The sequence below is a fragment of the Silurus meridionalis genome, chromosome 2 (assembly GCF_014805685.1).
Source record: "Silurus meridionalis isolate SWU-2019-XX chromosome 2, ASM1480568v1, whole genome shotgun sequence".
Taxonomy (NCBI): Eukaryota; Metazoa; Chordata; class Actinopteri; order Siluriformes; family Siluridae; genus Silurus; species Silurus meridionalis.
Genome location: NC_060885.1, coordinates 17,473,341 through 17,487,310, shown reverse-complemented (window position 1 = coordinate 17,487,310; position 13,970 = coordinate 17,473,341). Strand labels below are relative to the sequence as shown.

The following is a 13,970-nucleotide window of genomic DNA, read 5'->3' as shown; positions in this document are numbered from 1 at the left end:
AGGCAATGGAGAGAAGGCAGCCTCAACGTGAGGACACTATCTCTGTCCTATACAAGAGCTTGAATAGGTCCTTGCTGTACTTTTTGTCCCGTCCCAGGCAGACCCCAGCTGAGAAAGAGCTTATTCTAAGGACTCTTAATGTGCTGCAACAGCATTGGAACATCATCATGGCCACCTACAATGCTAGTGTCCACTTTATCAGCTGCCTGCTGCATTGCCTTCTGCTCATCCGTTCCGGAAGGTCAGGCGATTTCTATGTTAGGCTTATCACAAAATAAATAAATAAATAAAAATCTGAATAATATATTACCAAAATTGTGAAAAAAAAAAATAACAGTTGTATCTTATACTACAATTATTATATAACAGTCTATAAAAGTGATAATATTAAATAAGGTTTAAAGCACAGTGACATTTGCTGGCTAGTATAGTAAAATAATAAACAAGGTGGTGTAATACCAGCTTATCATGAATGTTTTATCACAGAACTTTTATGTCAACATATTAACAAAGGCACACATTTTTATTTTGTTTCTATTGAGAATCTTTTCAGTGGGGAAATATGTGTATATACTGTATGTGTGTGTATGTGTATATATATATGATTACATTATTTTAAATCAGTTTTAACAGTAGAGTTCTTTTACTCTTTCAGTTTTCCCGAAGGTTTCGGATGTGAAATGCATAAAAAACCATCCCGAAATATCTGGCGAAATCTTTTGCCTCTCAAAAACAACCAAACGAGGTCTGCAGTTGACATTCCTAATTCAGCAGAGGGTGAGTTGGACTTTTTCTTTTAAAGGTCAAGTGCTTTCTGCCCAGATGAGTCATTTTGTATTTATATGTAAGGTATTTGTTTATTTTTTATTCTTACTTGTGGATTTATATGCAAGTTTTCTGTTTTCTTTTTATTCATACTTGTGCAGTGGAGTCAGAGCTGTTGAAGCTTGTAGAAAGCACTTGGGATTTAGTCATGCAGGAGAGAAGACACTCACTAGAAGAGGCCTATAAGATTGACCTTTCTGCAAAGCAAGCAGGAAAGGAGGCCCTGGTCTCCATGAATGATGTGAGTCCTCTATGGGAGGAGATAGCCATGAAATCATGGCAGGCTTTTATAGGTCAGTGTTTATTTTTACTCTGTTGTCTTTATTAAGATGCTTTTAGAGGTTTTCCTCTGCTTTTAGATAAATAAGAGTAAGGCAAAAGTTTTTGAGGTACTCTTATGACAATGATGTACTCTACAGAGCAGTAAAGCTACTCAAATGCTCAGATTAAGACGTTTCTTTTCAGACTCACAGAAGAAGAGTCTGAATCTTGGTCAGAGAAAAACAAGTATTCTTAGCAGCCGCTTATTTCAGAGGGCACCTGGAAAGGACTCTAATGTGGAGGTATGATGCACAAGTTTATCTCTTTTTAATGTGATTTATTATCTGGTCTAACATGTTCTAGACACTTTGTGGACCACTTGCGTTACTTAAATGAGCACATACACTTTATGAAGTGAAAGCTTGTTCACAGGTGCTTAGCCCATTGACAGTGCTTAGCCTTACCATCTTGCCAAAGTCGCCACACCCAGCGGTCTAAACCTAGCCTGTGGCACTGTCTCAATCCGTCTTTGAAATCAATTTGGATCATTACAGCTGAGTACACCTCAGCAGGCAATGTAATTGATATTTGTTAATTCTTTCCCCGGGACCACTTGGTAGAACGTCGCGTTTGCTGGTGAAGGTTAAAGATGCTGTTATTGTTGTTTTTTCCCTCTGAAACTCAACCCACATCATTAGTCCCCACCGTCGAAGACGTCGCCATCTGGAAAAGGATGCACAGAGATATTACTCAGGCACAAGGCATGAAATTACCGTTTCTGTGCAACTGCTGGCGTCTCCGTCTCCACCTCAAAAACAGGGGTGGTAATTATAGGCAGTCACAATCTGATGAAAACATTATTCATTTTGTGTTATACTTTATCATATCAACTCCTGACAGCCTATCAACTGCTTTGATGAATTGTTCCTTTCAGAAAAGCTACAGTAAAGAATTTGGAGATTTAGTTATTTCCTGTTCTTTTTTTTTATGTCATGCTGGCATTAAAAGAACAAGAAAAGTTATATGACTTGATACACTTTTTGTAACACTTTGGTAACAGATCTATCTTTTAAAAAAGTTGTATGTTTTGATTTGACTTAAATCACCAAGCATCTAAATTTAACCTAGCATCTGTACGTTTCTGAATAATTTTTTCACATTTATTTAATCATTGCGAGTCTAAAGGAAAGAACATTGTAGGAGATTATCATCAAAGCATGATGTCACTTCCTCCTTCCAGCGCAGCTCCTACTTTTCTCTCAATTAATGTCAGAAATTTCCTAGCAGCATAATTATACCATAATTCCTAACAGAAAGATAATTAACATGGTCTAATGATCAACTTAAGTTTATTACACATTCAGCAATGTCTCAGAATGAAGCTGACATTATGTTATGTTATCAAGGTGATGTTGTTTTTTTTCCTGAAAAATAATTAAAATGTAAATCAGTATGATGATAATTGCAGAGGGGTTGCTATTTAATGTGGCACGTTTAATAGGCCAATAAGTTTTCGTGTTTGGTAAATAGGGTAATTAATGCTATATATTACTTACTATTCTCTAAATAAAGGACTACGATTCGATGATTCAGTGTTTATCCGTGAAAATGAAGCTATAATTGCTGCTGTGAATTTAACTTGGTAACGCTCCCAAATCCTGCTGTCCATCTGGCACAACGCTGTGATTGTTCTTTTCTTCTAATATTGTGACTAGTAATTGGGTTGTTTCAAGGTTTGATGTTAGTGATTTAATGCTCTTAAGTTTTTTTAAGTGATTTAATGCTGTAAAAAATAATAATAATGAAAAAAAAAATGTATAATAATATATTATAATATAATAATATAATATATTCGACATTTAAAATTATTGAAATCTGGTGCCAAAGAAACCACTGTTTTCAGAGTTGTTGCTTGTACTTCATTGACTTTGCCTAAAGGATGCATCATTGTATCAGGTTAAGCAGCGAAGCATGCAGGGTTCAGTACTCGTCTCTGAGGGGAACTTAACTCGCTTCCTGAGTCAGACTTTACAATGAGGTCTTGTAGTTTCTTGCAGAGCAGACCACTGTGATGATTAACTTGATGACTCTTTAAGTAAATATTAGCTTGTATGCATTAATGATATTGTACACAGGCCTCCTGAAGGGCTAATGCCAATCAGTGTAATATATCAGCTGGGCACATGTTGTGGCACAGGGCCAGCGGCCACTTCACACTGTGCTGATATTATACTTTAACTTAATTACAACACACTGAGAATACATGATTGCATTTGGAGCCGGGGTTATTGTAGGTTTCAGTAGCCACTAGCTTGTTTGCATGATGAATGCAGTTTATGAAATGCAATTCTTAAGTGCAAACATGCAAAATAGCTTCCTGGATGTGTAATTTATTGTCCTTATAATTCCTATGTTTTCTCAAAGACATTTTTAGCAGACTTGGAAATCCATAGAAAGGTTGGTAAAGAGATGTTCGAGACCTTAAAGAAGAATTACATGCAGGTTTGTAAGAATTTATCTTGCAATAACTACAATGAATAACATTTCAAATGACATGGATTAGATCTCACAGCATGAGCATGTACTGTATGTTGTTGTATACTTGGGGACAATATTTAAATCACTATGCTTCTTTTTGGGAATCTTTGATAATTGGGTTGTTGTGTCCTGTGTAGGCACTTCACTATGAGAATGAGCTAATGGCTGCTCGGTGGCTGAGGATAGAGGAAGACTTGCTTCGTGAGAGGGGGTTATTTGGCCCCGGTCCAGGAGTCTTCATCAACCAAGGCTGGGTGCAGAATGCAGCTGAGGGGCCCAACCGCATCAGACTGCGCATTCGCAGGAAGGCAGCGAGGCGATCAAAAAAGGTCAGGGGTTATTAATGACAGCAGGAATGATTCAAATGATTCCTTAGAGCTGTATTTGGCTGTAAGTACAGTATATAACATGCCTTTATCTATGACAATTTTATTCCTGTTACAGCTTCCTTCTCTAATGCCAGAGCAGGACATGAAATACAACCCTGTAGACGGTAGCAGGGGTGTGGCCGAAACTGCCAGCGCAGATCCAGGTATCAGGATATATTTACCCTCCATGTTTTGTTCATGGATTAGCAATGCACATCCCACTGACCCAGGCCATAGGGGTCTCAGACTAATTGTAAGATTGTCATTGTATTTTTTTAATACTAGTTGTTAGAAACAGATAAGCCTCGAAAACCGACAGCTTGGAGATCTTATTCACAAGAGTTAGTATGTGCAAACAGATACAAATATTAGAACCATGGAATTAAAATAACAAAAATCTCTGCCAAAATAACAGAAATATCTTATTAAATGTGGTTTTACAAGATGCTTTCAAAATATGGAGCTAAAAATAATAACTGAGGATCCAAAAGCTGTTCAGAGTATTTGAGGAGTCTGGAGGCAGTTATAAAGGTCAAGAATGGACATATGAGTTATGAGAGAATGGGTATTACTTAATCCCTTCCCAGCATAATTTTTTTTAACAAATGATAGAAGTGAAATCTAACAGTGTAGTGTAACTGATTTGCTATAATAATGTTAAATATTCCTCATCTGCAAAATTATTCTTTCATGCTCCGTTTTGGAGTTCACCTATAAGGAATAGAAGCTATGTGACAGAAAGATAGTTTTTTAAATTTATTTAGCAAAGCTATATATTACATTACTAATTTATTTTATCCTGTCGTACTTGGGTCAAATAGGCTCAATGTTCTTAGGATTCTAGAGCATAATTTTATTTGTAAAATATTTTTTTAAGTGAAGATCTCTTTCTCTTGTTCTCTCTCTCTCTCTCTCTCTCTCTCTCTCTCTCTCTCTCTCTCTCTCTGTATATCAGAGCTCAGGATTCTGAGTGAGCCTAGCAGGGACACTGAGCAGGAGCCTAGCCTGGACTGTGAGCATCTAACCTTCTTCCCCACACTGACTGAGGTCTCAAGTCCCACTGAAGATATTTCTGAGGAATGTGTGGAGTCACAGCTCATAATACAGCAGCTGGCTCCCAATGAGGAGGTGAGAGCCGCCAACACACACTGCACCTGACCTCTATTTAGCGTTTCAGTCCCAAGTGTAAAGAAGCTCCACTTTATTTAGTGCATTTGTGTGAGCATCATTACGCCCACACGCATGAAGCCGAGTGTTCCCACTGACAGGGTAACATGAGGAGTGAGCTCTTGACAGAAGTATTAATAAGGAGCTGTAGGGGGTGATGTTAGACCTCACGATTTTATTTAAGGAGGTCGAATCCTGCTGTGCTGTTTGTCAGATGAATAGTTTGTTCAATGCTTATTAATCTACATGATCTGCTAACGACCTAAAAATTCAGATATTGAAAGTTATCAATAAACTATCAATAAATTTATCAAAAAACAGTTTAGCTAAAAATAAATACATGGACATAGAAAAAAACAGACACACAAACAAATATGATGTGATGGTTTGCTTGAATCTCTTTTTTTTTATGGTCATAGCACCCTATCACTTTAAGCTGGACATTAACATAAAACTTTTACATATTCAGAAATACAGAATTACATCACAGATCAGAATTGATTCTTTTTTGTTTCTGAGACTATCCACCAGGTGTATTGTGTAACTAGGCTTTAATCAATTAGTGTTTTGCTATTCTGTGTACGTCATTGATTAATTCTAGTAATAAACAGACGGGCCCTCTGCTTGGCACTGAGGGGGGCAGTGCTGGCATGGAGAGGATATCTTCTGATTTGATTTGTATTAATTGAGGAGCGGCTGCTACTGCAGCAGAGCCCCATATGTTTTGGAGACCCACGTCCCGAGGGCCTGGAGCTGTGTAGCCGCTGCTGAGGCCAGGTGCAAACGCATGGTGTGAAATGAAGGGAGACAATAAAATTAGCTGTGCATAATCACAGGACAATGCCTGCACTGCAACGACCTCTTTTTCCCAAACACACTAGTCACCCATGCTTTTAGTTCTCTTGCTTTGTTTCGGCACCATGTTGTTGCAGATAATGAAGTGGTAACAGCGATCAATCAGGGAGAGGGCTGTGCCTGTTTGACATCTTCGCCCTAGAGCAAGAGTTTAGAGGCAAGCGCTGCAGACTTTATTCTCATCAATTAAACAGCGAGTGTAAAAGCGGTGTTCACATTTACATTATTCATTCATTCAGTGCACTCATCCCTTTCTCAGATCAAAAAAAAAAACAGTCCATACACTATTACTTGCCCAACCCAACAGTTTAACAGCTTGCTTAATTGAGGTACTCACATTTGCTCTATCAATACAGTGTGTTGTTTCTTCTGAAATTCGAAATAATCCTCAAAGTGTGGTTTAAAATATCTCAAACTTGTGGAAGCATATACTATTCTAATATATACCTTTATTCCTTCCACAGTGGGGAACTTTCCCAAAGACTTAAGTGCTGTGTTTCTCCTGTGTTTCACAGATTGGAGTAAAGCATTGTATAGCAGTTGTCAGTGGCCATGTTCTACTGGAGGGAGTGTTATTGTTTGGAAAAGCTAATCTCTATGTGTGTGAGGGCTTTATACTCACCTCCAGTGGGGATGTGTGCTGTGGAAACCACCATCCCACCAGGTAAAGCTCTCCTTTTACTCCTATTACTGCTTCTGTAATGCCTTACTCAGCATTACTGGATCTGTTTTGCTTTCTTTTTTTTCTCTAGAATACTTCTACAAACCATGTTGCAAAATGACCTTATTATTACAGTACTCAAGTGCAAGTCAAAAGTTTATAGCTGATGTTATTATTCGATATATTCGACTTATTAGCATGCTCCAAACGTTGCACCTCCACATCGTCATGCTGTAGCATATGCATGGTTAAACTGTTTAATGACTTACACAATTTCTTTAAGATTTCAAAGAAGTTTGAACAGAAACATCTGCAAAAATAATGAATTATTTTGTATGTATTAAAGGTTTCTTCATGTTGAATTGTGGGTGTGCAAAACAAATCTCCACACAATTGCAGGTTTGCGGTTTAGTGAACTCGACAGTTCATTACATTCAGTACAGCTATTATAATAACAGCATACTGTATGTGCAACATAAATGTGCTGCTGTTTCAGGTTATTTCAGTTCAAAATATGAATGAGTTTTTTATTAGCCATTGTTTTCATTTTTGACTTTTTCTCCGAGCTTCAGCGTAAGAGACTCGTTTATCTGCGGGATGCTGAAGAAGGAGCAGAGCTCAGTGAACCCAGCCTGCAGACGCTGGTCATACGAGGACATTAAAGAGGCTCATTTTATGCGTTTTCTTCTTGAGGTCAGATTTAATGTTCTTGTAAACCAAACCTTTTGAGCATCTTTGTTAAGCAAAAATCAGTTCTGCTGTTTCTCACAGATCTGCAGTGTTCAGATTGTTCACAATATTTTAGTAATTTTTTTCTTTAACGCTTTAGGAAAATGCAATTGAAATCTTCATGAGGAATGGCACTTCAATGTTTTTGGTGTTCGTGAACAAAGACCATGTCAGTGCTTTTAAAAGGTAAAGGAAAATGTGAGTGTGTCAATGAGTCAGTGAGTTCATGAGGTTAGACAGGGCAAAACCAGATTGATCTCTCGTGTTCATTTCCTAGGTTATGCTCAGTGGTGCCTTCACTGAAGGGAAGAGGGGTGACGGAGGCCATGCATAACGTTAGGTAAGTGTCCCTGTACCATCATCTCTCCCAATACTGCCTTTTTTAAACACATTTTGAGGAGACAGCTCGTGTCTAAAGGCTTCTGGGAAAGACACTATATGCACAGAGTTAATGAGTGACAGAAATGCTGTCAATCCTCAATCCCCAAACAATCGGCTGAAACACAATGGTTACTGCTACCAGCAGAATTAAAATGCTTATGTTATATTATGCGACTATTAAATCATTCCCTTAATTTCATAATATATTGTCTACAACTTAAAATTAGTTTTTATAAATATCATGTTTTGTTGTCCTCAGACTGATATTAAACTCAGGTCAAAACAGTTTATTTGTGCATAACTATTAATACAATTCATCTGTAATTGATTACATTCACTACAGTATATTCTTAAAATGTCTTTAGTAAGGAGACCAGCAGAAAGTCTAGTGCCACAGCTCCTGATTGCTTCGTGCCACTGAGTTTGGTGTGATCAGCCCTGAAAATCTACCTTTCCGGAGAGACTGATCTGAAAGCTGTTTTCTTTCCTTTCTCTTTCTTTCTTCCTTACATTTCTCTAGACACAGTTTACACAGATCTTCCTCTCTCACCAAATACACACCTTCGGCTGGTTTTGTGTCTTTGGCATCTCTCTGAGCATATGTCATGGGATTGCGTTTGGTGTTGATTTTCTTTAGATTGGGCAGCAGGCGGATGCATTCAGGGAGCACGGTGAGCATGTTGTCAAACAAACCGAGCTCTCTCAGGTTAGTCAGAGCAGCCATGGTGGGTGGAAGAGCTGAGAGCCGGTTCATACCCAGGTTGAGCGTCTGCAGGTTCTTCAGACTGCCGATGTCAGCGGGTAAACCATTTGAGTCCAGGCTGTTGTTGCACAGGTTGAGGTGGCACAGAGTCTCAAGCTGTCCGATGCCTTTTGGCAGTTGCTCGATGTAGTTGCTGTGAAGGTCAAGCCAGAGCACGCCAATGAGCTGGCCAATGAAATCTGGGATTTTTCTCAGCTGATTGCGACTCAGGTCCACCTCCTCTAGGTCAGTCAGTTTTAGGAGACATTTTGGAAAGGTGTCAATACCCATGTTACTGAGATCAAGATGTCGTTTTCCCTCGGGGGTCACCCTGAGTGCTTTCTTGGCCATTTTCAGGGTAATTATTTTGCCTTTTGATCCACCCTTCTTCCCTTTAGCCATAGTGCTCTGTAAACACAGATTATGGTTAATTCTTTTTCTACTTTGGAATCAACCTGATTAAGTTGTAACCTGATCTGTGTAATTGTTATTCAAGATCTAATATCTTTAACTAAACATGCACAGCTTAATGGCACAGCATCTCGATTATTTACATAGGGGTGGTGGTGGTATCGTGTAGGCCCTGAGGCAGTTTTGGGGGAATGAAGGGTCTTTTGGGGAATGAAAAGAGTGTAATGTTTACACTGCAGCTCACTCACCCATCTCACCCTTAAGGGATCTCCTTAAAATCATACTGCACTGTAATTGAGGCTAATACCAGATAGCAATGAGGACAAGAGCAATGAATGTAAAATCTGGGTTGCAGGGGGGAGAAATCGTTGCTGGTGAGGGTGGGAACTGTTTGTGTTACAGCTGATTGATCCAGGGTGACTTTTACAGGCTGAGTGGTTGTGTGGATAGAGTCAAATCAGTGCTTTGATAAATGACACTCGGGGAAGTGATTTAAAACCCATGCGCCTCACACCTCCCTATTAAAGAAGAAGAGTGGCTGCATTGTAAGCCCTTCGGGCCCTTTCATGACTCATTAATCATATTCAAGTGCATATAGATACAAGGCTAATCTGGTTTAGCTTGTTTTTATTCCATTTTCTGTCTGAGGCCTTTGCATCCAAACATGTGCAATTATGGAGTGCTGACCAATAGTATGATTTATCTTCATGTGTTACATTTTGGCAATTCAACCGAGCTGAATATCGGATTTCGTTTATATGTTTACACACTTCCTTGATATATTGAGTGTAATAGGGCCTTTAACACCATTTTAAAGTAGATCATTTTAGGTATTCTAGCTTGAGGGATAAGAAATGTGCTGGAATTTACTATACGTTCAGTAGATACTCAGTGATGACTGATGATTATACAGTGATAATGATTATACCATATAGTGTTATAATGAAACATTCAGTGACAAAGTATAGAAAGTAAAGGTTTTCAGTTTTCTCTCTCTTTTCTAGATATCATGAATAGAAGCATAATTACACTACACTAGTTTATGATACTTTGCTCAAATATATTCTTAACAGTTCTCAACGACTTTTAGCGTTACCCAAAAAGTATAGAATTTTTCAATACTTACCGATTTTTGTGGCAATGTGGAAAAGTAAGAATTGGTCTGCTCTTAATCTTTGTTTGTATTTCAGTCAATCAGCCATTCTTGTCCAGCATTAGTTCACCTCATCTCAGAAAATAGGTGTTTCTTTTACTCGTGGGTTTTAAATTAGCTTCACATATCCAGCTAATAGAGTGTGTATAGAATTTTCAGACAAGCTTCAGATGAAAAAAAACTGCCTCCTCACTCAAACATGGCAGGACAGCAAAAGCAGCTTTGTCCTGTTTAACTTTGCTGCTAAGCAACACTTACCCGAGGTGCAGAGCATTTATTGTCCTTTTACTAGCCACAGTCACCAGAGAGAAAGGAAAAGAAATGCTGCATTAGCATTTGAATGTTCCAGTATATATACACTTACGTTCAATAATGGTTTTGAACCGATTAGTTTCCAGTATCAGGTCACATTTATACTTTCATCTCATATAGAAATAGTGCAGAATTTATTATATAGTGTAAAGAGTGTACAGGCTGTAAAAGATCATAATTACTTATACTTATTCAGTTAATTTACTGTCCTGCACCATTTGATACTTTAGGGCAGGTTTCTATGAACTGTCAGGATGTGTACCTTTTCGCAGGCTGCTCTTGTTCCTCCGTAACACTGAAACTCTGTGTTTTTCCGTGTCTCTGGGATGATGCTATGCAACTCCAATAAGAATGTTCTCATCATAAAATTAATCATTTGTCGATTCAAAAAATTTGGATTTATTTTCATAAAATAATCAAATTACAGTTACTGAGCGTAAGAGAATTTTTCTTATTGATTATTTTGTTTTGTTTTTTGGTACAGAAAACCAGCAGCACCTGAGAAGACAGTTATTGCTAAATGGCAGGTAATGTGTGTGCAGTTTATCTCAAATTGCAGTAAAGTATTCCTGAGTGTTATGTGTTGTTCTGCTCCATGAAGTGTGCCGACCTCATTGTTTAAACAGAGAGGAGAGATAAGCAACTTTGAATACCTCATGCATTTGAACACACTCGCTGGACGCACGTACAATGATTTGATGCAGTATCCAGTGTTCCCATGGATCCTTGCTGACTATGAATCAGAGGTACATACATTTACCCGTTCATTTCTTCATTCATTTGTTCCTTGCTAGGTTTTTGTTTGTGTCACAATTGTTTTCTTCTGCTTGTTAGACACTGGATTTGTCATCCCTGACATCATTCAGGGATTTGTCCAAACCAATGGGTGCTCAGAATGAGAAAAGGAGAGAGAAATTTATCCAGAGATATAATGAAGTAGACAGTAATGACGGTAAAATTTCATTTAAATCATTGTTTACCAGCTAAATGACTTGCAACTATTCGGCAGACTTGCTCTCTTTGAAATGTAATTTCATTATGAACTGATTATAACAGTAATTATGATGCATGCTGGAAATGATGCTTGTGGCTTTTGCAGGTGAGCTGTCTGCACAATGTCATTACTGCACACACTATTCCTCTGCCATCATCGTGGCGTCTTACCTTGTGAGAATGGAGCCTTTCACCCAGACCTTCCTCTCTCTCCAGGTATGCGAAGTCTTCCCATAATATTCTTTTCTGACCCTCTTGGGACCTGTATGTGACATTTGTCAGTAAGTTGCAGTATTGACCAAATTGTTTCCATCGAAAATGAAGCGAAAAGCTACAGCTTCGTGGTGTGTGTACTTTATTATGAAATGCAATTTCACAAATAAGCTTCCTAAATGAATGGTGCGCTATTATTTTTTTTTTTCTTGTTGGGAATTGTAAGAACGGTATTGTTTTGCAAAAGTGAATTAAAGTGAGAATTTTAATATATATGCAAATAAATTTGCTCATATCACAAGCAAACAAAACTACATTTTGTTATTTAAGAAATATCTTATTTATAGGGCAGGAATCAATTGATTAAAATAAAATGTCATGCATATTTAATATTCAGCATAACACAATACAAATATTAGGGTGACGCTCTGTGGCGATATTTTCCGCACATGAACAGCATTCTTCTGTACAGTAATAATCATAACAAGATTTGGGACACTAACTGCGTTTACTGTGTACAGTATTTATTGCTTTCATTCAATGAGGATAATCTTTTTATTGCAAATTACATACATTTCCACAAGGAATTACGACTCACGGAAAAGCCTCCGTCAATTCTGATGAATTTGTCGTGTTTGTTTTAAGGCTGTATCTTTCTAGACACCCATTGTTCTGAAGCATTGCAGAAAACTTGCTTTCAGATGCAGTACTGTTTTTTTCCCACCATGATGGGCTCACTGCTCAGTGCTGCTTAGTTGTTTCTGGCTTGGCTACGATGTAATGGCTGTTTTTTGATGGTGCTGTCGATGTGGGACTGTGCAGGGCGGCTCGTTTGATGTTCCTGAGAGAATGTTCCACAGCATCCAGAAGGAGTGGGAGTCGGCCTCCAAAGACAACATGTGCGATGTGAGAGAGCTCATTCCAGAATTCTTCTACCTGCCAGACTTCCTTATCAACTCCAACAATTTTGAGTTTGGTAAGACTATAAGATCTTAAGCATATGTATGTGTGGTGTAGGAGTGAAGTACAGCCGGGATATACACCTTATACATATTTTTTGAGGTTTTGACCCGATACCATGCCCATGCTCAATAGCTCTTTTATTTATTACAGTATCCAATAACACACACTACTGTTTACAAAAGCCTAGTGTACATTGCTGCTTGATTGTTTAGAAGGTATGAAATAACACTGACCTGCACATATTTGAAAATTAATAATCAAAGCAAAGCAAACTGCAAACTGTGTTCTGGGAAAATATTAAGAGGAGTACATCTCCTATGAGTGAGAACACTTTAATGCTGCGAGTACTGCGGCCCACACATTCTCCGAGTTTACAAAATGTCACCTCTACCTCCCTGGTTTATATATATATATATATATATATATATATATATATATATATATATATATATATATAAAATATAAACTATACAGTGGAGGGTGTTATCCTAAATACCAACAAGACTTCCTCATTTTCTTGATCACTTTTAAGTTTGTTCAGACTTTGCCTTAGTTTGGCATAGAAACAAATTACTGTAAATGTAAAATACATCTCTGGTTTTATATGAAATCCATCTTTTTAAAGCTTTAGTAACCAAGGCCCTAAATACATTTCTGCTCCAATGATGCAGATTTTATTTTTCTATAAACATTATCTAGGCAATGCTATTCAGCCTATTCAATAAAACCATTTACTTTTCAGTGACATCCAGTTAGATACTTTAGAGTAAGGGGATATTATTTGGGATGACTTGTTTTTAGATTTTTTTAGGTTTAGATTAACCCGTTCAGTTGAATGTACCAGTCACACAGGCTAATAGCTATAAGTAAAACTATAGGAGAGCTTTATATACTAATATGATCATTATTAGAACAAAAAAAACAAATAATCCCAGACTCTATTTTAATAATACCATATTTGTGATAGAACTTTCATCTTACGTAAAATAATTTCATACTCCCTTATATTTTTTTTTCAGGTTGCATGCAGGATGGAACACTTCTGGGGGATATTGTGTTGCCACCGTGGGCTAAAGGAGATCCTCAGGAGTTTATTCGCATGCACAGAGAAGTTAGTAGCCTTGCTCAGTAGACTAATAAGCCTGTCATAGTAGAGTCACAGAACAGCTTGTAGCCCTCAGTGCCGTCTCCTTTCTGCTTGTAGAGGTTGTCACCAGTGTGCATTCTTAGTCGAACAAAAACAACACCACTATATGGCATTGTTTTTTGTATAACTACCTTTTGGCATTTATTTCCTGCTGGATGCATTTGGAAAGAGTTAAATGTGTCTGGCTCCGGTCTGCTTTGTGCTGTTCCAGAGATAATAGGCACTTGTTGAGTTCATCAAGGAAGCCCCAT

The 13,970-nt window shown here is 37.9% G+C and overlaps 2 protein-coding genes across 6 annotated transcripts in view; one reads left to right on the top strand and one right to left on the bottom strand.

Annotated features, from left to right (window-relative positions):
• The window catches only part of wdfy4 (WDFY family member 4), a 44,490-nt gene that overhangs the window by 22,140 nt on the left and 8,380 nt on the right, over positions 1-13,970 (top strand). For 3 of the 5 annotated variants that reach the window (XM_046866998.1, XM_046866989.1, XM_046867002.1), the window contains exons 36-53: positions 3-241; positions 656-777; positions 927-1,118; positions 1,291-1,388; positions 3,511-3,588; positions 3,762-3,953; positions 4,069-4,156; positions 4,948-5,120; positions 6,530-6,678; positions 7,242-7,368; positions 7,505-7,590; positions 7,682-7,744; positions 10,888-10,930; positions 11,030-11,149; positions 11,238-11,355; positions 11,503-11,612; positions 12,432-12,585; positions 13,592-13,683. In XM_046866998.1, coding sequence (XP_046722954.1) covers positions 3-241; positions 656-777; positions 927-1,118; positions 1,291-1,388; positions 3,511-3,588; positions 3,762-3,953; positions 4,069-4,156; positions 4,948-5,120; positions 6,530-6,678; positions 7,242-7,368; positions 7,505-7,590; positions 7,682-7,744; positions 10,888-10,930; positions 11,030-11,149; positions 11,238-11,355; positions 11,503-11,612; positions 12,432-12,585; positions 13,592-13,683 — 2,244 coding nt within the window. The remainder of the gene's footprint in view (positions 1-2; positions 242-655; positions 778-926; positions 1,119-1,290; positions 1,389-3,510; positions 3,589-3,761; positions 3,954-4,068; positions 4,157-4,947; positions 5,121-6,529; positions 6,679-7,241; positions 7,369-7,504; positions 7,591-7,681; positions 7,745-10,887; positions 10,931-11,029; positions 11,150-11,237; positions 11,356-11,502; positions 11,613-12,431; positions 12,586-13,591; positions 13,684-13,970) is intronic. The other 2 variants (XM_046867004.1, XM_046867001.1) reach the window with 1 other exon arrangement.
• Positions 7,754-10,867, bottom strand: lrrc18a (leucine rich repeat containing 18a). Its single transcript, XM_046867005.1, has 2 exons — positions 10,065-10,867; positions 7,754-8,935 (listed from the first exon to the last, which is right to left on the bottom strand). The coding sequence occupies exon 2, from the start codon at positions 8,927-8,929 to the stop codon at positions 8,171-8,173; it is 759 nt and encodes a 252-aa protein (XP_046722961.1). The 5' UTR covers positions 8,930-8,935; positions 10,065-10,867; the 3' UTR covers positions 7,754-8,170.

Excerpts from the sequence above, each read along its gene's own strand:
- lrrc18a (XM_046867005.1), bottom strand. The coding sequence starts at position 8,929 with ATGGCTAAAGGGAAGAAGGGTGGATCAAAAGGCAAAATAATTACCCTG.